The sequence below is a fragment of the Nyctereutes procyonoides genome, unplaced genomic scaffold, assembly GCF_905146905.1.
Source record: "Nyctereutes procyonoides isolate TBG_1078 unplaced genomic scaffold, NYPRO_anot_genome, whole genome shotgun sequence".
In the NCBI taxonomy this organism is placed as follows: domain Eukaryota; kingdom Metazoa; phylum Chordata; class Mammalia; order Carnivora; family Canidae; genus Nyctereutes; species Nyctereutes procyonoides.
In genome coordinates, this window is record NW_026575120.1 from 32,197,721 (window position 1) to 32,221,952 (window position 24,232).

Here is a 24,232-nt window from a genome sequence, read left to right on the forward strand (position 1 = left end):
GGTAGCCATGGTGAACTCTCCCTGGCTGTCTCCCTCATATCTCCCCTCTGGTATGCTTTATGCCTCTCCTGAAACCCAGAATTCATCCCACCTTATCATCCTGCTACACATTCCCTTTCACATCCTCACCTCTTATTATATACCCCCGAGTCACCAACTTTGAGGAGTGACCCAGAGCTGCTGTTGTCAAAGAACCAGGAAGCCCGGTGAGGCTTAGTTGGAGCTACAAGAAAGGCATGGACACTGGGTGCTTGGGGGGGTGAGGGGGGATGTTTCTTAAGCTCTCACTTTTCTTCAACTGTTCTGGCCAAGCTCTCAGTGAATTCCAGGGGACAATTTTTATGCCAGTTGTAACAAGATTCACCCTGCTATCAGTGGGGACACCCAATCTGTTTAGTCTTCTACCCTCCTCCCCTCTGAAATGCTCAAAAGAGGTAGGGGAGCTGCAGAAACACACACTACACTTGCCAGTTCTAGCTCCCTCTGCATGAAGCCCCCTCATCACCCTGTGTCCATCTTTATATAAGGCTTTTCCAGCTCACAATGTACACAGCAACCAGAGATTTATATTGATCTGTTGCTCTTCTTCTTTGATATTCAAAGATGGCCAGGGCAGTGTTGGAAGGGGCTGGGTTATCAACTTACATCATCTCTTCCAGCTGCATGACCCCAAAATGAGGTTATGGAAATTTCAAACCATGTCAGGATAATTCATCTCCATACTAGGGCATGGGGAAACCAGCCAACTCCTAATAAGGGTTTTGAAGGGGGCAGAAAGCTGGAAAAGCCATTCACTGTGCTATGTTCAGTGAGTATTCCAGACCAGGTGAGGACTTCAGTCTCTATGAAAGTAGTTTGTGCGTGAAATATTTCATGAGTCTGAGTCCTTTGCCTAAAAGAGAAGACTTGTTTGGGAAATCCAAGTCAACTTTCATTCAAACTCTGGAACTGAGTAAATGAACCTTCCAAATATGTTCGTGTAGTGTTCACGGTCTAGGAATGGTTCATATACCATTCACTGATGTATAACAAAAAGGTGCTACAACAGTGAAGTGGGCTACCTCCAAAGAACTTTTGGAGGTATATGTCTTCTCTGATTATTATCTAAGATCATTCCTTATCTTTTATTAAAAAAAAAAGTGCACTGCCATAAGGCATGTTCTCTTCTTATTGTTTGCTGCTCCTAAAAAGGAGGAGAACAACTAGAAATCAGACGCATGAGGCCCTGCAAGCATGGCCACAGGAGGAGCAGAACAGGTCTTTAATGAGGACATCCATGGTGAGCAACCTCTGGCAAGTAACATGAGCTGCAGAGGGTCACCTGGCATTGGGGAAAAAAGCTACAAAGGAATCAGAACACATGAATGTGCCCTCCCTTAGTGAAAATCTACTTTCACATAGTATTATCAAGTTAGTACTGGGAGATGCTAGAGGAAAACTATTTGTGTTACCAAATTTACTGAGTTGTTTTTATATCCAGCTCCCATTGAGCATTAATGCTTTTTAAAAATCAAATATTAAGTTGATAATGAGGTTGAATTGCTAAGTTGATGATGAATTGGTTCAGGTAGAAGAAAAGAGAATGGCAATAAAACCCAATGGTTGGGAGGGACTGTTCATGGAAGAAGAACCAAAAGAAAGAAAAGAAAGGGCATCTCTGGCCAGCCATGGAAGCTCACAGGAGAGCATGAGTTCAGATCTCAGTTTCCCAGGAGCCCACCGCCCTTATGAACAGAGGGACTTCTCACCTTGACTCATTCCATTTTCTTTCTTGCACCCTTAGAGCTTATGTTTAGAATAAAAGATTATTAAATATTAAGACTATTTAGACTTAATATGCTATTTAGACTGTTTTCAGTTTCAGGCCTATCAGTTTGAATGACTGGTTTTTTAAAATTTCCCCACAGATGATGTACAAGTCAATTTTCAATGGCACAGAAATAACCCATTTCTCCCAAATGGGAGCAGCTGGAGTTGCACTGCCATACTGCCCTAAGCATCTGTCCACTCATTTTTTTTTTTAAGATTTTATTTATTTATTAATGAGAGACTCAGAGACAGAGGCAGAAGGAGGAGCAGGCTCCCGCCCAATGAGGGACTTGATCTCAGGACCCCCGGACCACAACCTGAGCTGAAGGCAGATGCTCAACCACTGAGTACCCCCCACTCATCTAATAAACACCTCTGAAATGTAAAGAGCCTAACAACCTTGGCTGGGTGCTAAGATGGCTCAGTCTTGCCAATAACTATGCAATACTCAAGAGTATGAGAGAGATGGGACATTATCAAGTGCACAAAAGAAGAAAAAAAAATACCTGATGTTTGTACAGGGGTGCATTTGAAGGGTCATCATAGTTAAATAGAAACATGTTGATGAAGTGGATGAGGATGCTTGGGGCATGCCGGGACACATGGACATCAAAGTGGCACCATTTGAAAATGATCATGAACACCAAGTATCCAAACAGACACAGAATAAAAATCATCTCAGGAATAAACTGCAGAACAATGTTGAGAGTTCTTCTGAAGTATCTGGGGGTGGGAAACACACACATGAAAGACAGAACACTGAGTGAATATCAGGAACTAATTATTCTCCCCAAAGCACAAAATGTTCATTTTTTTTTTGCACGCCCCATCCACTCCCCTAGCAAGCAGCAATTATGCGTGGATGGAAAGAAGAGAAAGGAAGGATTCAAGAGAACCAGGGTCTGGAGGGTAGTGTCTGAAGCAAAGGGCATGTCTGCAGGTGAGCTGGTAGTTTGGCTACAGCTTCACCTGCACATCTAGCTCATATCAACAAATTCAAAGGCACGAAGATATAGAAGCAGGACTAGGAAGCTTTTCTCCTGAGACAGGGGTTGGCAAGCTAAGGCTTACAGGCCAAATTGAGCAATTACCTGTTTTTAAAGAGCACACAAGTTGAAAATAGTTTTATATTTTTAAATGATTGACAAAAAAAATCAAAATAAGAATAAGAGTTTGTGATATGTGAAAATTATATGTGATTCAGATTTCAGTGTTCATTAATAAAGTTTTATTAGAACATAGACCCAACTCATCCATTTACAGATGGTCCATGACAACTTTCCTACTACAACACCAGGACTGAGTAGCTGTAACAGAGACCATCTGGCCTCCAAAGCCTATAATATTTACTCTCTGCCCCTTTACAGAAAAAGTTTGCCAACTCCTGCTCTAAGACACAGAATCCTACAAGGGTAAGATGGGGGCTCCCAAGTTCAAATGTCAGAAAGGGTACCCGCTCTCTTTGCTAATTGCAAGAGTTATCTGAGCAAAAATGGAGATCTCGCAATAAAACTGGATTACTGGGATGGTTGAAGCTGGCCTGAAATACAATGAAACCAACGATAGACTGCTCCAGAAAATATATTCTGGAATTATCTCTCATTTAATATTCATGGCCCCTTCAGGTAGGCAGTAGTACCAGGGCCCCTAGACACTAGTCACCACTAGTTTACTCACTAAATATATCTGATTTTTCAGGTAGGACTGCATTTCTATGAGCTTTCAGGCCAGGGGGCACCACAGGGGTGGCTCTGGCCAATGGGAACAGAAATGGTATGTTGTTACTTCCGGGTGAAAGCTTAAGAGTCAGTGTGTAATTGACCACTTTCCATGTGTTCATACATTTCCACCTTTAGAAAAACAAGTTTAAAAAGTTTTCAGCTTGATATAAGGAAAGGAAAGATAAGACATCAACAGCCCAAGGGAGAGACTGCTACAACTTAGAAGAAATTGCATCAAAGGGAATTGAGAATCTGAGGGCACACTGTCCCAGACGTACTTATATCTCCATTTGTCTGACCCAAATCCTGAATATGGCAGTGACCAAGGACTTTCAGGTTGGGGGAAACAAGGTGCCATGGGCTTTCCAGTCATTTCTGAAACCTCAAATATTTCTGAGGTGAAAGGTACACTCATATTTTGAGTGACCCAGCTCAGGAAAAACAGAGGTGCCACCTATGCGAAACCAGCCTGTCCTGGCTCAAGCCAAGAGACATGGCAAAGCGTTCCTCATAGGAAGGAGGAAGCTCTTGCACAAAGGGACACTTGGCCACACTGGTGGCTCTGTCACTGCTCGTCAACGACAAGGTCAGATCAACAGGCAGAAAAGTTAATCATGAAAACTTACATGTGATTGAAAAGGCTGAGAATGACACCGAAAACCATCTGGACAATTCCCAGGATAACAGACATCTTCATTTTGTAGGAGTTCAAGAACGTTAGTTTGTTTGAAGCCAAGTTCCAGATCTGGATGGGAAATGCGACAAGAAATGCATGAGACCGGAGTCTGGAAGTTCTCCTGGAGTCGGAAGCTATAGCAGGACTTCTCCTAAGGAAGTCAGTGTGGGGAGGACATTTTCATTTAGATTCAGTTGAATCAGTTTTGAACATTTTAGGCTCACAAAAGGAAGAGGACCAAACCCCAAATAAATGCAACTCTAATGATGAATGTGTCAGAACCATTAGTAAAACATCAAGTGGCCAGAAGAAAAAAACATCCCACATGATTTTTCCTCTGTTCTAAGGGAAAAAACATTCTGAAACATTGTAGAGAGCTCTCAAACTTGCCTCAGTTCCATTTACTGGTGGTATAGATCTCTGGCCCATGAATTTATCCAATCCCTTCTTGATGATACCACCTTTTATTGTGAATTTCTACAATGTTTCACATTACAAAGCATTCTCCTGAGTCCATCTCAGGAAGCCACTCTTGTAGCCAGTATTCATTAGCACCATGTATAAGACATGGTCCCTGCCTTCTACATGGTCCGTTTTAAACAGACCTGCCAGGAGTGCAAAGCGAGGGATGCATGTCCCTGCCCTCCTAACAAGACTGACACACAGAGCAAGAAGTCACTGCGGCAGGGGGGCTGGTCAGGGCCCCACCCTAGTTAATGGCCCCAGGTGCTAACATTCTTCTTTCCCACAGAAATCTCAAATATCCCCATTGTCTCCACTCCCGCTCCTACGTAAATAGTTCAAGTCTTTGCTCTTACCTCCAACCCCTCTTCAACTTTAGACACATTCTCAAACTGCCTGCTAGATAGGTCTTAAGGGTTTGCTATACTGCATCTCAAAGGTAGCAAAACCACAAGGGTCATCTCATTTTTCCCTCCTAAAATGTCTTCCTCTTCCAAACTACTTTGCTTCTGTTAAGCCCTCCTAGACACAGACTCAATGCAAAGATACCTTGTTCCCACTCCATGCACACATACAGGCAGGATCCACACCTTACTGATTTTTTCTTTACATTGTCCTGAGCAAGTGCCAGCTAGACAATCACTGGGCTGCTGGGAGGGTGAGCAATGGGTCTCCGGTAACAGGTGCCCAGACACCAGAGGCATCTCCTCTACTTTCCCCATCTGTCTGGCATTTAAGCAGCACCAGGCTTGCCCTCTACCCTCTGCTTTTCCCTTTGCCTCCCTGCTGGGCTAGTCCCTACAGGATCACTCAACATGGTTAGGGCAGGTTTACCAGCACATTACAGATGCAGCCAAATCTGATACATTAAAAATTAAGTGCCAGGTATACATTAAGCTCTTTAAATGTTCTATCTCATTTAATTCTAACAGAACTCCGACATAGATGCAAATATTCCCATTTACAGATAAGGCAATTCTATCTCAATCTCAGAGAGATTAAGTTCTTTACACACAAAGGAAGAAATAATACTATGGCAGCAAATGGGATATTTACTCTATCTATGTACCAGACTGTTCTGGTTGTTTAATGCATAAAATCATTTATTCTCCTGAAAAACCCAATGAGCTATGGCTGTTGTTATAACCATTTTGCAGATGAGGAAACACAGACACATAGCTAGGAAATAGAAAAGGCAAGATTTATACACAGGTTGTCTGACCCCAAACCATAGGCTTTTAACCATTTTGTTATGTTCATTTATTACAAAATATCTGCACACACTTTTAGAAAGACCTCTCAGCTCTGACAGCCAAATATTTTATGACTTGATCCGCAGAAAGATGTTGCACCTATAGATCTGTAGAAATAAATGCATCTGTAGAAATTTACATTATGTAAAAATCCAACCCTTCAAGAATAGAAATAAGTGCTGGGGCACCTGAGTGACTCAGTCCATTGAGCAACCAACTCTTGGTTTCAGCTCAGGTCATGATCCCGGGGTCATGAGATGGAACCCCAGGTCTGGCTGGGCACTCAGCAGTCTGCTTGAGTTTCTCTCCCCCTGCTCCCACACATGCACACACACACTTTCTCTCTCTAAAATAAATAAATAAAACTTTAAAAACATAGGCACAGAAATGTTGTATTAAAGAGGGTATCTCTGGGGAATAGAATTGCCAGAAGAGAGAGAACTCCTTTTTCCCCCCCTTCTTTTTTATGCTATTTTGTATTCTATGGATTTTTAATCTTATGTATACCTTATTTTATAATAAAAAGACCAGAACTTTCCAAACCCGTAAATGCTACCAGGAAAAAAGTTAATTCTTCTCAACTTCCCCCTTCTCTTTCACCCTCACATTTTCCCTTCCTCTCTAACTGGTGGGCAGAAAACAAAACTGCCTGAACCCTGGACACTCCAGCCCGGTCAGTGCCCAGCTGTGACTATACTGTCTGAGGAGCAGAACTAGGCAGGGAGGATCTGCTGCTGCTCAATTAGGTGTGGGCTGCGAAGCGAAGAGAGGACAGCAAAGCTATTCAAAGCAAAGGAAGGTCAACCAGACCCTAGAATCAGGGCCCTCTGTACTCCTCCACCACCCACTTGCTAATCATCAAATTCCTTGGGCCACAGAAAAAAAAGACCTTCAGTCCACAAAAATAACAACTTGCATTTGTTTTCAGCACTTTGCAGTTTACAACTCTGCTTTCAAGGACTTTACCTCTTTTGATAAAGCTTACAATACAAGTGCCTCTGAGTGGCAAGTATAAACAAATGCAGGGTGATGTCTTCTATCTTTGTAAGGGAGGGGAGGCCTCCAGAAAACTGAGGAGACGCCCCATAAGGTAGGAGAGTGCAGTGTTAGGGCCGGTACTGTTTACTCTCATCTGTCAGCAGCCAAAACTGAGGTCTCCCACAAAAAGGGCTTAGAAAAAACATTGACTGACAGACAGCATTTGCCACGTTCTGTTCTAGCCCAATCAAGCTCATTTGGAACACAAGGCTACCACCTCGTGGTGGTTATGTGCTGGGCCATCGTGAGTACATGGCTTTAAGCAAATAGGCACGGGAGCCTTCTCGAAATCCCTTTATATATCTAAAAGGCTAGGCAAGGAAGCCCCTTTTTTTCTCGTGGCTCATATCCAACTGAGACAGATATAACAACCACATAAAAATTAACTCATACTTTTTTTTTTTAACTTGTATCAATTCTAGGCGGTAAAATAAAGCAAAACTATAGGAGCAAATCCATACCTTCCTAGAAAAGGGAGATGTTACTCACTGCAAGAAAATGCCAAAGTAGGCAACTTGACGAAGATGCTAAATAACTCCTCCAATATGCATACTTTCCAGGCAACTAAGGGCCTTTGAAAGAAGCAATCATTAACCACTGGGGGTATAAATTATTGGAGATGTTTGAGCAACTGTATGGAAAATGACCCAGGGGCAAGGTAAAGGGCACAGGTAGGACATTTACTGAGTTCTGGGCAGTGTCACAAAACCTCCAGTATATGTAATTCTATCTCAGCGTCAGTTTGCTGATATGACAGCCTCTGGCACTTTCTTCTCCTCTACCTAGGGATCTCCTCAGCAAGACATTTTACATAATAAATATTTAACTCAGGAAGACATTATTACCGGATCAATCCCAAATGGGTATGGATTTCCAGAGTACACTCCTGGAATGGCTGGGTCCAACTGTAAATATGGATTCGTTTCCATTATGTATGTACTACAGAGGGAGAAAAGAAAAACAGAAACAAAACCAGTGATCAACCAGAGATAGAAAAAAAATATACAATAGTGTCCGTGGTCATGAACTTGTAAGCCTTTCAAAGCCTCACCATTGGTGCAACTCATGCCAAAGCTCATTCGATCATTCCGTGAATGGGTCCCGGATTCCTACTATGTGCCAAGTATCATCCTAGGTATTGAGGCTACAGACTACCATCCGGGCCCTGAGATGCCTCACAATCTGCCTCTCCAAAGGGCTCCTAGCCCAGTAGAGTATTGTAAAGAAAAACACTTATACCACATCAGAAAAGAATTCGGGCCAGAGACGAAGGAGCATCACAGGAAACAAATCTCAGCCCAAGGACAAGCCTGGGAAACCCCTCCTGGGAGCACATGGGCTTGTCAGGGAGGAATGAACTGGCTTTCACCCAGGGACCCTAATCTCTGTGAAACCTCCCTCTCAAAAGTTGTGGTCCATTGAATGCCTTTAAATCAGCATCCCAACTTTGCCCAGAAGCATGAACATCAGTGGGTAGGAATTTCGTACTATCTCTGTAAGCCCTAAGGGGATAAGAACATAAAGGGTGTTTGTTGGTTTGTTTAGCAGAGCACACAGCTATAGAGGGGCCAAGCACTAGCAACTTTGGCTGGCTACCTAGAAATATACTCCCTACCTCCTAACAACTGAAGCGCTCGAGGGTATCAGGTAGCCGCAGGGGAATCAGGAAGCCTGACCTGCTGAGCAGGCCCTCAAGATGCAGTAGAAACAGCTGGCCCTGCCTGGCCATCTCAGACATGGACCCCGCCCCACCTTGCACTCATGGCATGCCTCAGGACAAATGGTTGCGCTGTATTAGCAGAGATTTGTTTGTGTGTGGACAAAGAAGAAAGCCACCCTTGATGAGAAGGAATTGGCAGCCACACGAAGTCATGGTATCTGCTGTTGTTGAACGTAAACAAGTTCCCAGAACACCAACACCAGACAAAGCCACCCTGTGACTGTGGGGCATCCAGACAAAAGCAAGACCAATCCACAGTTGTATCTGAAATCAAAATATGGACACATTACAACAAGGACAATGCCTGAACCACAAAAATGACCAGACTTTGACCTCATCCTCTCAGAAGCCGGACCCTGTAAGCCTTTTCTCACGCCCTCTGGCTGAGATGCTCAAGCTCCCCACTGGTCCACCTCCTCCCTGCATCAGTAAACTCAGTTTGGGGGGGACGACAGACATGCTCCTGGTGGTCTTGGGCTGAAGGGCATTGTGACAGTGTCCCTAGTCAATTGTCAGGGAAAGCAAGCCCAAGACCTGACTTGTGTCTGGTGACCAAAATCTGCTTGCTGTGTCCTCTGCCTCTGATGGATGACTGCAATTTTCTTTTGCCTCATCGTTAATGAGGTCCCACTTCATACAATCAGTGCCTGGGCACGTGGCTGAGTGTCCCTCAGATGAGACTTGGCCTCCAAGAGCTGTGAATTGGGGTGGAGGTAATTCATATGTGCATAAAAGATTCACAGAGCTCACATTCACAGAGTGGCAAAAAGCCAGTTGACTCAGACCTTTTCACTCCTGGGTGAGATTTCAGGTTGGTGGTTTGGTGAAATTATGCTGATTTAACCAGTTTCAAATCCATCGTTATGCTTCTGAGTTTAAATCTAAAGAGCAAAAGTAAGTAATTTGCCTTTAAATGTATGAAAGCTTTGTTCTCCTAGGCATCTCTTCAGGGTACTAATTATAAAGCAAAAAACAAAACCAAAAGAACTTGTAATACAGCCATCTGTAATTCTGGACAATGTTTTACTCTTCATTTTTATTCATTTATTTATTTACTGTTTAACATTCCTATCCTCTGCTATAAGGAACCAGGACCCAGCTGAGAAACTAAAGGGGATGCATTGACCCTCCATGACACAGCCACCCACACTCTTACCAGGTGTCCAAGGTATGTTTTGTGGGTGTATAGAGAGCTCTCAGGTCTCTCTCATAAGCAGCCATGTCCTCACCAACTGCCCTACCCTACCCATGCCACCCTCCCCACTGCATCACCTACAAGGCAAACACAGGGAACCACTTTTGCAACACTAGCCAGTTCCTCTTTTACTTTTGTTGAATCAAGCCGCTCTGAACCGTCAAAGAAAATGCCCTTTGGGTGAGACTGGGGCCTTGAACACAGAGTACCAATAGCTTATACAGTTCAACACCCGCCTCAGCCTCCTGTCCTTAGTGCCTGGTTACCTAATTTCATGCCAGAACAAGGTATGCTTCAAAGGCCTCCTTCTCTTCCAGGGAACTTTGCTTCCGTGATTGATACCAAGATGCCCTGTTTATACCTGCTTGGCCACTTGCTTTCACAGTAGTGCTGTGTCACACACTATGCACTCCATCATATATACTTCATTGAAAATTTAAAAACTATTTCCATGCATTATCGTTACCAGTCCAGTTACTGGGGTACTGGTTTGAGGTCTCTCACTCAGTAGATAAAATGGAATTATTTGTTGAATTTGTGAGCACACCTCTGAGCAGAGCCAGGCATAGACTGGCCATGAACACCACCACTTGGTTGGCTGGATGGCCAGTGAGGGACACATCTGTCACTTACTTCCACGTGCCATTTCTAAACATGGGCCGGACACTCCAAGAAGAGCCGAAGATGTTTAAAGACTTGGAGAAGCAGTCGTTGTAAATCAAGCCCGTGTAGATGGAGAAGATGCCCATAAGGAGAATCAGATAGCGTCCATGGAAGAAGGTGTTCCAGATCTGGCATCAGGGAGACAGAGAGGATGACTGTCAGTGGGCTTGGCACCAAACCCTGGGAGTGTCTTACAGAACGTCTCTAGCACCACTGGAATAGTCCTGGTGAGGCACACAAGCCCTCTGCAGAGGCCCCACAGGACGAGGCAACATCAAAGCGATCCAAATAGAGCACACACATCATTATTTTCCTGAGCTTATGTACATGAATCAGAGAAGTCCTAGACCACTCGTTGTTACTGTGGAAGCAAAACCATATAAGTCCCATATTCTTTAAGTCATCATTGGTTAGAAAACATAACTGAACCACGAGCTGAGGCCTTCATGTCAGGGAAGGGACATGACAGTGGCAGCTGTTGTCTCAAGTGCTTCTAGGAGACAAGTGCAGGGCTGGACTCAGATGGCAGCTCAATTTCATGGCAAGTCAAATCTACACTCGTTTTGGGTCTTGTAAAATTAAGTCTCTGTCTAAGCACATCCACTAAAAAGAGTCAAGTGCTTTCCATAATACTGAGTGACGTGTGTCAATCCCTCTCAGAACTGCCCAAGTGTAGCACTGAGACTTCAAATATTTATTATAGGAAACTACAGCTGTTAGAATGCTGGTCATGCAAAACTATAAAAATCCAGGCGTGGATATTCCCACTAACTTTGCTGATGATTAACCCACTATGACGTCATTGAACTAGCTCTAGTTAAGAAAACTTGTAATAATAACAAAAAAAAACTTGTAATAAAAATTTGCAGATTTTTTTTTAATTTTTTTATTTATTTATGATAGTCACACACACACACACACACACACACACACACACACACAGAGAGAGAGAGAGAGGCAGAGACACAGGCAGAGGGAGAAGCAGGCTCCATGCACCGGGAGCCCAACGTGGGATTCAATCCTGGGTTTCCAGGATCGCACCCTGGGCCAAAGGCAGGCGCCAAACCGCTGCGCCACCCAGGGATCCCTGCAGATATTCTTAAAATTCAGAACATAGCTAAAGCAGATTTCTGGCTTATAAAATGTATTACAATGAATATAAAGTGACCCTAACTAACTTTGAAACACTACAGACTCTTTTTTTTTTTTTTTTTTTTTTTTTTTTCACTACAGACTCTTGAGTTGTCTGAACCTTCACAACATGGAGAAGGCACTTCATGGAAGGTGCAGACACCTCATGTGTAAAAGTGAAGACACAATATTCAGAATTTCTTGGTGTTTCATAAGAACATTGATCATAGGCTGATTGTGAGAGAAAGGCTCTGCCATTAAAAAAAAAAATTGTGACTTTTTCTTTTTTTCTTTTTTTTTTTTTTTAAAGAAAGAGAGAGAACACGCACCAGCCAGGGAGAGGTAGAGGGAGAGAGAGAGAGAGAGAATCCCAAGCAGCCTCCCCATTGACTGCAGAGCCCAATGTGAGGCTTGATCCCAAGACTCTGAGATCATGACCTGAGCTGACATCAAGAGTGGAATGTCCAACTGGCTGCACGACCCAGGTGCCCCGGAAAAAATATCTGTGAGATTTTACGTGGGGGAAAAAAAAAAAGGTAGCCACAAATTAATATGGACTATTTGATCCCAGTTTTTAAAAGTTATTTGTGTATAAGCACAGAAAAAAAAAATGGAAAGATACATAAAAACATTAGTTGCGATTTTCTCTAGGTAAATTGTTGTATTTTCCCCAATTTTTAAAATAAGCATACATTGCTTTTACAATCAAAGGTGGGGGAAACTTAAAAATAAGATCAATGCCTTATCAAGCAATACACAAAACAAAAATGCTGAAAGGAACCTCACCACACCAGCCAAAGCACTGAGCTACGGGCAGGAATTTCTGTGTTGAATTGTGGTCCTCTTTTACTTTCTATCTTTTGCTTTTCATAAAACATTTTATTTCTATGGTGAAAACAATATACACATTTTTCTTATTCTACTGATAACCTCAAGGAAATGAGGCAAGATATTCGATGGACACCCACCTCATTGTTCGTCTTCTGGGAGAGCAAGTGTCTCTCATTAAGGACCATCCAAAGGGCTGCCAATAGCATCACAATCCCATGACCACAGTCTCCAAACATCACAGCAAACAGGAAGGGGAAAGTGATGATGGTATAGGGAGCTGTAGAGGTGAGATCCACAACAGCCTGAGTCCTTCCCATAGCCACTGGGTCCCCATCAAAGATCTATCATGTTCCATGACCCACAAGTTGGTCTCCTTGTATCTTTCTGATTCTGTCTTCCCTCCCCATCCCGACCCCAACACTTGCTTAGCTCCCACATACATTAATTCATCAATAAATAAGCATTATTATTCCCCATTTGCAAACGAGCTGAATTTTGAAGCAGTTAAATGACTTGCCCAAGATCACAAAATTTAATGGGATTTAAAATCAGTTTTCTGGGGCACCTGGGTGGCTCAGTGGTTGAGCATCTGCCTTTGGCTCAGGTTGTGATCCTGGGGTCCTGAGATCAAGTCCCACATCAGGCTCCCCACAGAGAGCCTGCTTCTCCCTCTGCCTATGTCTTTGCCTCTCTCTGTGTCTCTCATGAATGAATAAAATCAATCAATCAATCAATCAATCAATCCAGTTGTCTAGGGGTCCCTGGATGGCTAGTTGGTTAAGCATCCAACTCTTGATTTCGGCTCAGGCATCATTCAGGAATGATGAGATCAAGGCCTGAGTTGGGCTAGCCATGGAGCCTGCCTAAGATTCTCTCTCTCCCTCTGCTCCCCTCCCCTCCTAAAACAAATAAATAAGTAAAACCAGTTTTCAATCTGAGTGTTTTATATACCTTCTACCGCCATTTTTTGTCTGTTTCTCCACCATTCACATGCACCATGCACCTCCAGAATTTATCACAGGACACCTAGGGGGCCCCTGTATTATAGGTCAGAAGATTAGGATACAGGCTGGAGGAGAGCACTATGGACCACATGGATGAAAGGCATCTGGTCTACCCCTTTTATTTTACAAACCAGGCTCCTAATATCACATAGCTATGTCATTAAGAATCTAGTCTTCTCTCAGTCCTGTATATTTCCATGTCACCACAAAACAGCTATGGCTCTGTGACCATGTTGTGAGATGACCCTCACTGAATTGGTAAGGGAAAAAAGAACTGAATTTGACTGCCCAATAAGGTTATGGTTTAAGGGAGAGCAAGTGAAATCCTAACAAAGAACAAATATTTCACTACTCACCATTTATAGGGGACAACACAGGGCATTAAGAAGCCAAACAGAATCTTAGTAATGTCACAGTTTTAAGCAATTCATCTCTGTCACCCCAGGGGTAAATCTTACCCAGTTTTCATTTTCAAGCTGCCCCATTATTCAATGCATCAGACCCTTTACCTGGGTTTATTTCCCGGTAACTGCCCACACCATATGCATCTACAATATTCTGGAAGCCAGCTGTGAATTTATTGGTCCTGTTAAATGTAGGAGGAGCTGTTTTGGATTGCACTGTAGTCAGGATGGGGACCATGGAGGAGCCACTTAGTTCCTACAAAAAACATTGACAAAAATTTAAGGAAGAGAGCTTTGTGTTGGGGTCAGCACATGGATCTTAGTCCAATTTGCACCATCCCTTATAGGTGAACTCAGGACAATTTATTGACCTCTGTGGGACCCATGACCACATCTATATAAGTGAATACCTTCCTAATATTTACCTAATTTATCCCACAGGAGAATCATCAAGAGAGTAGAGTTCTGGCCATTTCCATTCTCCTGCTCCTGCAAATGCACCTGTTGTGCCCAGTTCTGGGTCCTTTACTTTTTCCATTCTCTCTACTCACTCCCTCAAAAGTCCATCCACTTTCCTAATTTTGCACCATTCTCCTGTCCAGGTTTCAAACTCTCATGTCTCAGCAACCCCACAAAATCCAAGAGCCTAAAACAAAATTCATCAATTTGTCCCAATGCCAAGTCCTCTTTTGGACTCACTGCTCCTTCATCAGACTCCCTTCTCCAGATCCCTGAACCTTTGGAATCATCAGACGTCTACCTCTTCCTGGTTCAATCAAATATGTCACCAAATCTTGCTGATTGTACCTTTCAAATTCTTCTTCTTCTTGCTCCCATCTCCACCAGCTTAGCCCCAAGCTTTGCCATCCTCCTGTCTCTTACCCTTTCATTTATCCTATACTCCAGACAATGCAACATTTTGTTTATAAGATAAAACAGTACTGCTTCAGTCATGCTATGCTCCTACTCAAAAATCTTCAAAGGCTTCTGATTAACTAATGAAATCAAAACTCTTGAGTCTTGTAATCAAGACTTCTTTCCAATATTGACTTATACTCTCCCTTCACACCTTCACCCCCACTACTTCTGCATGGAAACCAGCCAACTCCCCTCCAGCCATCTTACCCAGGTATGAACCATTCCCAGGCTCACCCTCTAAGAACCCTCTGTTGGTTCTAAAGGCTAACAGCACTTACCATCTGCACACTCAGTGGGACTTCGCACCAGCTAAGTTACTGCTCATCAATCCTCCTCCCAACACCATGAGGTCAGTATCAACTACCTATGAAGCCCCACTTTACTGATGAGGAAATGAAGGTCCAGAGAGTTTAAGTAACTTCCCCTAGGTCACACAGCAAGTGGAGGTGTTCCTTACTCTATTGTTATCTGTCTTCATAGGTGTGATCATCACCTCCTCCTTATGGGCAAGGACTGTGGCTGGCGTTTTGTTTTGTCTTATTTTTAACATGCATCCCAGCAGCTCACATAATATCTAGCATACAGTAAGCATATTTTGCTTGTTCATGATGATGATAATGAAAGCTACCTCTCACACCTCACCTCCAACGTGCATGAGGCCTTCTACTTCAAAATAACACTTTTGTTATTTCAGAGGGCTGAAGAAACTGCAGAAATAGTCCAAAGTAGGGGATCCCTGGGTGGTTTAGCAGTTTAGTGCCCGCCTTTGGCCCAGGGTGTGATCCTGGAGTCCCAGGATCGAGTCCTGCATCAGGTTCCCTGCATGGAGCCTGCTTCTCCCTCTGCCTGTGTCTCTGCCTCTCTTTCTCTCTCTCTCTCTGTGTGTCTCTCACAAATAAATAAACAAAATCTTTTTTTAAAAAAGAAAATAGTCCAAAGTAGCCTCACAGAAGTTTGACCCCCTTCATGATTACAGAATGACCCTGTTTAGTTCAGATCCCTGCAAAGGGACATTTCCTTGAAAGCTTGGTAGTCTTGTCCGCACTGCACTGAAACATTTCTAAATGCAAACTGGATCGTGTCACTCCAGCATGGGAATAAGATCAGACCCCAAACACCAGTAGAAAGTCCTTCTCATTCTTTAAACTGGCCACATCTTCTCTCTAGCCACTGGCCTTCAGGTGAGCCTGTGCCACACACTCTTCTCCACCGCCGGTCACCTGCTCACCAACCACCCTTCCATGATTCAGTTCAGGCATCACTTCCTCTAGGAAGCACCCCCACCCTTCCCAACCTGGGTGACATGCTCTTTTTAAGGGCCTCATTTACATAGTTATTGGACTATCACATGGGGATATCCAAATCCTGTCTCCTGGCTCCAGGATCATGGTCAAGTTACTTCTACTTTCTGTGCCTCAGTTTCCTCACCTACAAGTGGGAGAAAGATAGCTCCTACCTCCTAGTCCAATCCCACCTCAAGGCCTTTACTTTCAGACCCTCCAGCCTGAAAGCTCACCCTCTTACCCACCCTCCTGCTCCTGCTCCAAGCCACCTGCTCAGAGAAGCCTTCTCCAGGAACAGACCTATAGCAGCATGGTAAGACCTACAATTCCAAGTGCCACTTTGACATCTTCAAGTCTCACAGGACCCCAAAAGCCAAACCATGAGTTCCTCTGCTCTCACCAGATTTACCACCCACTGAGCAGGAAAGTCTCCCCACCCAGCTAGGTCTCCCATAGGCCAGACCAGCAGCACACTGCCTAGTCTTCCATCTCCTTGCCACCCCAGAAATGTATTCAAACAACCTACACATCTCCGCCCCCCCCCACACACACACACCATGAAACCAGGGCTCCTTCCCCTTGTGGGAGGCTGCCACCCATAGCCTTGGCTGGCTCATTCTGCTCCCAAGTGCAAGCCCCAAGTACAACCTCTATGTGGCCCTCTGTGGTGTGTGGTGTCCTCCTCCCCTGGGCTATAAGCATATGTGACTAATCAATTGCTGCCAGTCTCATGTGTCCGGTGGCAGGTGTTGTGTGCTTGGCCTTTTTGTACCATTTAGGCCAGAGTTTCCCTTCTTCACCAATAGGGTGAATAAGGGATCAGAACAAAGCATCCCTCCTCACCCCATTCTCTACCAACCCCATTTTATTTCACCACCATCGCTGCCTGAAATCATATTAGCTATGGACATGCTTATTTTCTGTCTTCCTTTCTAGAAAGTCCATCAGAGTAGAGCCTTATTCTGTCTGCATAGCTCTAGATCTGTTCCTGGTGCACAGGGACCATCTGGAGAGGTGAATGATAAAGGCTGTGACATTAACTAGGGTACAGAGTGCTGAGCACAGCTGTGGGCACACAGAGAACACAGGTGTCTGGTTGTATTTCCAGCTAGACTGTGACCTTTGTGAGGGGAAGGACGGGCCTACCATCACAATGAATGTGGTATCCACAGTGCTCAACATGCACTTGCTGAAGATCAAAGAAATGTTGACTATGTGTCAGAAAAAGGAGCTTCTAATAGGTGCTCAACAATGGATTAAGAACTCAAAGATGAAGGAGACAATCTTTCTTAAGTTCATGTGACATAGGAAGCTGATAGCCTCCAAGTGCCTGACACAGACAGGCTGCTGAGGCTAAATGTGGCTCACCTGCCCTCTGCCCTGCTCCATCTGCCACTCACCATGCCTTGCTCTAATGCCCTCTTGATGCGCCCGGTGTCTGCCACCGGGAACCAGATCTCAGCGATGGCGCACTGCTGGGTGACGTCAATGTTGCACATGTTCAGAATGTGGTAAATGGCCTTCATCTTCTGCACTTTAATGGCCCAGGAGTGCCAGTTGGCAGCTGCTTCTTGCAGGAGGCGCTGACGGTGAGATTCTGTTTGTGTTATGACCTGGATGGGAGCAACACACAGAGAAACAAGGAACACTCATGGAGAGCTCTGGCAATGTGGCAAAATGGAAGCCATTTGTGGCTTCTCCTGCTCTGGGCTCCCTCCTCTGGCTTGCAGCCCTCCTCCACCTTCAACCCTCATGAACAATTTATCTTCCCTTGTAAAGGTTAAAACCCTTGGGCAAAGATTGTATCTTCCTTTACTTCTAAATTCCTTATAGTACTATTGTCATGTGCTGAATTGTGTCCCCAACAAAGATATCTTGAAGTCCTAACCACTGTAACTATGAATGTGACCTTATTTGGAAACCTGGTCTTTGCCGATATAATTAACATGAGGTCATGCTGGAGGTAAGGAGAGCCCTAACCAATGACTGGTGTCCTTATAAGAAATTCAGACATCTGGGGATCCCTGGGTGGCACAGCGGTTTGGCGCCTACCTTTGGCCCAGGGTGTGATCCTGGAGACCCGGGATCGAATCCCATGTCGGGCTCCCGGTGCATGGAGCCTGCTTCTCCCTCTGCCTATCTCTCTGCCTTTCTCTCTCTCTCTCTCTCTCTCTCTCTCTCTCTCTCTCTCTCTGTGACTATCATAAATAAATAAAAATTTAAAAAAAAAAGAAATTCAGACATCTGAGGGCACCTGGGTGGCTCAGCCGGTTAAGCATCTGATTCTTGGTCTTGATCTCAAGGTCATGAGTTCGAGCCCCATATTGGACTCCATACTGTGCATGGAGCCTACTTTAAAAAAAAAAAAAAAAAGGCGGGTTGGGGGAGAAATGTGGACATCTAGGCATGCAGAGAAGAATGCCTTGTGGGATTCAGGCAGAGACTGGAGGGAAGTATCTACAAACCTAGGAACACCAAAGATTGCCAACAATGACCAGAGGCTTGGGAGATGTCTTCTATTCAGGCTGCTATCATATATTACCATACTGGGTGGCTTAAACAATAAAAATTTTTCATATTTCTGGAAGCTGGAATTTGAGATTAGAGTATATAGCATCATGGTTAGGTAAGAATCTTCTTTTGGGTTGCAGACTTCAAATTCTATCTCCACAAGGTAGAAGGGACAAGCAAGCTCTCTGGGGCCTCTTTTATAAGGGCACTAGTCCCATTCATGAGAGCTCCACCCTCATGACCTAATTACCTCCCAAAGGCCCCACCTTCAAAGAACATAGGAGTTAAACATTTTTAACATATCAGTTTGGGGGTGAGAGTGACACACATTCAGACCATAGCAGAACGCAAGGAAGAATCATTTCCTAGAGCCTTCAGAGGAAGTGTGGCTCTGCTGACATTTTTTCAGACTCCAGAACTATTATCTTAAGCCACCCAGTTTATAGTAATTTGTTATAGCAGCCTTAGGAAATTAATACATCTATCAAAATGCTTTACATATATAATGTCTTCAAGAAACAAGTGAATTAATGAAGGAGGGAATGGACAATTGTGCCCACAGAGTATTTAATGGAATTCATTTTTGTTTGGTGCTACCAGAGTGTACCTTTCTCAGCAACCTATACTGGTGGTTCCCCAGGTACCAAACAGGAGCATGAGTTTGTTTTTTTTGTTGTTTTGTTTTGTTTTGTTTTTTAACAGGAGCATAAGTTTGGAATAATTTCTTCACAAAGCTTTCATAAGACCTAGTATGGAGTATTTAGGGAAAGACTGTCAAGGGTAATTCCTTCAGAGAACCCGAGTCTCCTTGACAAGTGACAAAGAAAGAATAGAGGGGATTAAAGAAATTAAGCACAGATTTTTTTCTAGGAAGGCAAAAATGTCTATTATCCTGTTATGCAACATACACGCACTCACATGCCACATCTCTAAAGATACTCCCTAAGAATCCAGAACCGTGCTAACAACTGATACAACAGCCATATGCAGCCATTAGTTTTTGAATTTAATTAAAAATAATTAAAAATAAAAATTCAGGGAGCACTTGGGTGGCTCAGTCCACTAAGCAACCAACTCTTGATTTTGGCTCAGGTATGACCTCAGGGTCATGAGATGGAGCCCTGCATCAAGCTCTGCATTGGGCATGGAGCCCGCTTAGGATTCTCTCTCTCTCTCTCTCTCTCTCTCTCTCTCTCTCTCTCTCTCTCTCCCTTTGTCCCTCCCCTCCAAGAAAAATAAAGAAAAAAAATTTAAAAAGAATAAAAATCCAATTCCTCAGTTGCACTAGGCATGTTTCAAGGGCTGCTTATGTGTGGCCCACAGCCACAGCAATGCACTGGCAGGTTAGATAACATGCCCACAGAAAGTTCTACAGGACAGTGCTCAGCTAGAAGCAATCTGATGCTGCTTTTGAGCAATCACTTTCAAAGCTTATTGAAGCAAGTGTTCCAATCATATAACTGTTGAGCACCACCCTGGATGACAACTGACTTTACAAAAGGGTATGAATTTGGGGTGTGTTCCCATGGTGAATCTAGACTCACTCACTATTTTTACAGAAATAATTGGTCCACTCAAACAACTGGGTGAGGCAATGGAAAAAGAATCAGCTAGACTGGTTATTCAACTGAATTGGCGAGTTGGTTGTATCACAGATGTGGCCTACACCAGGCTTACAATAAAGGGCTCCTTTTATCAGGCTGGGGTGGCCACCCAAAAACTGACTGGGGCTGCGGTCAATTCTAAGCTCAGGCAGAGCAGTACTGACATTCAGAAGCACCACCTCCAATTTATTGAACACTGTTCTCTGATTACGAAATCTTCCACAGGGATTGTTGGAAGAACATAGCTAACATTCCAGCCAGCCTGGAATCCTGGAAGCCAGGGCCCTGGGACACAGGACTTACATGGAAATGGCAGACATGGGCCCTCTGCAGCCCCCACTCAGGTCATGGGCCCCAACTCTTCACTCACAGTGATTAAATCTTCCAGCTTCATGTTGACGCCAGCCAGCATCTCTCTGCGCTCTGCCGCAGGCTCTGGGCAGGGGTATATGGTGGCTCGAAATCTGTGTTTCATACATTCCAAAGGTCACAAGGGGGTTACCCCTGAAAAGCATTCCACGCATCCTCTTCTGCTCAGCCATCGCTTGCTGACTTCGGTTAGATAACCATCTTTTTCTAGAATTACTGTCCCTTTGGCAGTTGGAAAATGAGCCCCAGTTCTAAGGGTTCCCGATGCATTGCTCTGCACTATTTAAATTCAAGCTAGGAGTCTATTCTATGAATAAACTTCATTCAAACCAAAGAACCTGTGAGCTTTTATGTAAATAAGACTACAGCTTGACTTGTCTCTTCTTCTTCCCAGAAGTCCTTTCTGCTCCTATTCCCACAGCTCCTGAAGATCAGTCGCATTTTTAACAATATCTAGTCATATGCGGGAAAGTTGTTCTAAAATCCTAAGGGACCTCGAAGAAGCCACCAGTCAAGAGTACTCTGTCTCACACACCTTCTTCACGTGTGAAGTGACCCAAATCACTAAAGATTCGTGACCCAAATCACTGATGAGAGAGCCTCTTACCCATCGCAGATCTTCCTGATTTTCTGCCTGAGTTGCTCTCCTTGATAAAATATGATGAATATGTTCTTTTTAATTTCTTCTTTCTGTAAAATCAGAACAGTAAAAAAACTATATACATATACATATAGTTCTTATATATATTATACAGATTATATAACATATGTAATAATATGTATATAATTTTTATATATTAAAATTTTTTATTTTTGGTTATAACATAATAGTAATGTAAATTTGTGTTTTTAGATTTTAAAAGATTTAAAGATTACAACTGGAGGGGTTGGGTTCCTCGCTGGCTTACCTGGTAGAGCATAAAACTCTGGATCTCATGGTTATGAGTTTGAGCCTCATATTGGGTAGAGAGAGTACTTAAAATCTTTTTTTATATTATTATTTATTTGAGAAAGAGGGTACACATGAGTTGGAGGGGCAGGAGGAGAAGCAGACTCCCCACTGAGCAGGGAGCCCAATGTGGGGCTCAATCCCAGAACCCAGGGATCATGGACTGAGCCAAAGGCAGATGCTTAACCGAGTCACCCATGGGCCCCAAAAACAAAACCTTAAAAATAATTACAACTGGAAAACTTCAGCTTCTCCCCGTTGATCTAAGTTTCATAATTCTTTATGGTTGAGGGCAAGGTCATTGAGACAGGCCAAGATAGCCTTAAGTGACAACCCCCTAACTGGCTACACCAGCCAGACCACAGCTGAGCCCATATTCATCTCTAACACTATATTTAAGAGGTGGGTTCATAAACAAGAAACCAAACAAAAGTGAGGAACCAGGATACTATAAGGCTTAAAATGAAAATAGCATAACTAGCTCACCAGAGTTAACTCATATACAATATTTACATTTCAAGGGTAAGTGAGGGTGTTCGATGTTTCACAAAGGTAAAGCCATGTCTAATTTCTGACTCTCTCTCATAGGAACACTGATTAAAATGCAATTCTAAAGTCCAAGTTTGACAATTCACAAGAAAGAACATGTATTTCACAAGCATATATGAAAATGTTCCAGCAAAGAAATGTGCTGTTTCGCTCTTACTTAGCTTAGGGTAAAGGGGGGTAAAGGTAAAATAATGAAATCCATTTTTGGAAAAGTTAAAACCAATCCACTACACTCACTACCTACAACTCAGGGCACTGGAATCACGTACAGCCCACTGAGAAGCCATTTGTCAGGACCCATCAAGTGTCATGAAAATGCCCCACACCCTTTAAGCCAGCAATCATATTTCCTTGAATTTACGTCTCACAAGTAATACAAAAGAAAATAAAAATGACAAGCATGAAAATGCTCACTCATCACAGTGTCTCTATTGTGGAGAAAAATTGGAAACAAAGCCCATAAGTAGATAGACGAGGTCACGTCTACACAATGGAAATCTTAGGCATCAATTGAAAAGATGATAAAAATGAATCGTCTCTTTGGCAGCTGCTCATGGGAGCCGAGAAGGGGTATTTAGGCTTTGGGGGACTGCCTGCTTTACATGATTTCCAAAGGTTTTGTCCAACGATCCCTGAATCTCTCAGGTCTTCTTGTCCCCTACACCACCAGAACCAGGAATCTTCTCTGACCTCCTGTCATCTGCTCAGTGACCTTCAAATATCAACAGGCTAATGTCATATTTTCTCAGATGCCTACTGTATAAATACTCTCTCTACATCATGATTATTACATATCAAAACATGATGATGGAAAGTGATGATTTCACATCCATTTTTAAAATAGTATCTATAAGGGACACATAGTGATATAGAGGTAAATTGTATTCTCTAAGATCAAGAGAAGAAAAAAAAAAAAAGATTCCATGTTTATCACCACAACCTGCTCATGGCTTACAGATGAGAAAATACAAGAAAAAATAAGCTTTCTTCTCATTTTAAATTTCATCCAACTGTGAAATTGTTTTCCATGAAAGAAACTGAAAATTAATTTTTTCACCTCTATTCTGGAAAATATTACAACACTTAGAAATAAGCCCAATTTGGAATTAAAAAGCAAGCAGCTGGAACACCTGTGTGGCTCAGTGGTTGAGTGTTGGCTCAGGGTGTGACCCTGAGGTCCTGGGATCAAGTCCGCCATAGGGATCTGCATGGGGAGCCTGCTTCTCCCTCTGCCTATGTCTCTGCCTCTGTCTCTCATGAATAAATAAATAAAATCTTAAAAAAAAAAAAAAAAAAAAGATTGTAGGGCAACCTGCTGATGCTCAGCACTTCAGCATCACCCTCAGCCCAGGGTGTGATCCTGGAGACCCAGGATGGTGTCCCACATCAGGCTCCCAGCATGGAGCCTCCTTCTCCTTCTGCCTGTGTCTCTGCCCCTTTCTGTGTGTCTCTCATGAATGAATAAAAAAAATCTTAAAAAAAAAAAAAAGATTGTAGGTTTTCTTTTTACAAATTGGGGGGAAGAGAAAAGAAGGGCAGTAGATTCTAGGTTCACAGAACTGAAGATCCCCAGGCTCAGAGGAACCCCCTCCCCTCCATGAGGGCCCCAGGAAGCTGAGGAGAGAGTTCCCCATGGCCCCCAACACCCACCGTGACGGGATCCTCCAGAGTCGTGTCCATCTCACTGAACTTCAGGTAGATATTGCCTCGGCAAACTCTCCACAGCAGCCTCTCAAAGGAAGCCATCCGCTCCCGGTTAATCACCCCAGCCGTGAACCTGGGTGGTCACACAGGGAAATGCTGCTGAGGCTCAGGGAATGGGGTGCAGGGAGAAGCCCCCAAGGATGTGAGGACGCGCCACCACGAGAGGAAGGCCCTCTGCCCCCTGAGCACAACTCAAGGACTCTGCTTTAGCTGCCAGGGGTCCCAAGGCCCTGTTGGCCTCCTGTTTCTTCTGATGTGTTGAACACTCCCCAGTAACCCCGAAACTACACAGTCACTCCTTTACAAGTAGATATAGGACAGCCTATCCATTATGGCTTCAGAGCTAAAGAAAGGAACTGTTCCAATTGCTCAACCCTGGGCTCTATGCATTTTTACAAATAATGTGCTAGAAGTGAGACATATATACCGATTTGGTTC

General features: G+C 43.6%; 1 protein-coding gene across 4 annotated transcripts in view; it reads right to left on the bottom strand.

The window, feature by feature from the left end:
* ATP6V0A4 (ATPase H+ transporting V0 subunit a4) overlaps nucleotides 1-24,232 on the bottom strand; it is an 83,490-nt gene that overhangs the window by 27,215 nt on the left and 32,043 nt on the right. For all 4 annotated transcript variants that reach the window (XM_055335016.1, XM_055335014.1, XM_055335015.1 and 1 more), the window contains 10 exons: nucleotides 23,741-23,867; nucleotides 21,200-21,282; nucleotides 20,594-20,687; nucleotides 17,509-17,721; nucleotides 14,013-14,163; nucleotides 12,637-12,776; nucleotides 10,508-10,665; nucleotides 7,805-7,898; nucleotides 4,157-4,275; nucleotides 2,316-2,532 (listed from right to left, as the gene is read on the bottom strand). In XM_055335016.1, the coding sequence (XP_055190991.1) occupies nucleotides 2,316-2,532; nucleotides 4,157-4,275; nucleotides 7,805-7,898; nucleotides 10,508-10,665; nucleotides 12,637-12,776; nucleotides 14,013-14,163; nucleotides 17,509-17,721; nucleotides 20,594-20,687; nucleotides 21,200-21,282; nucleotides 23,741-23,867 (1,396 nt within the window). The remainder of the gene's footprint in view (nucleotides 1-2,315; nucleotides 2,533-4,156; nucleotides 4,276-7,804; nucleotides 7,899-10,507; nucleotides 10,666-12,636; nucleotides 12,777-14,012; nucleotides 14,164-17,508; nucleotides 17,722-20,593; nucleotides 20,688-21,199; nucleotides 21,283-23,740; nucleotides 23,868-24,232) is intronic.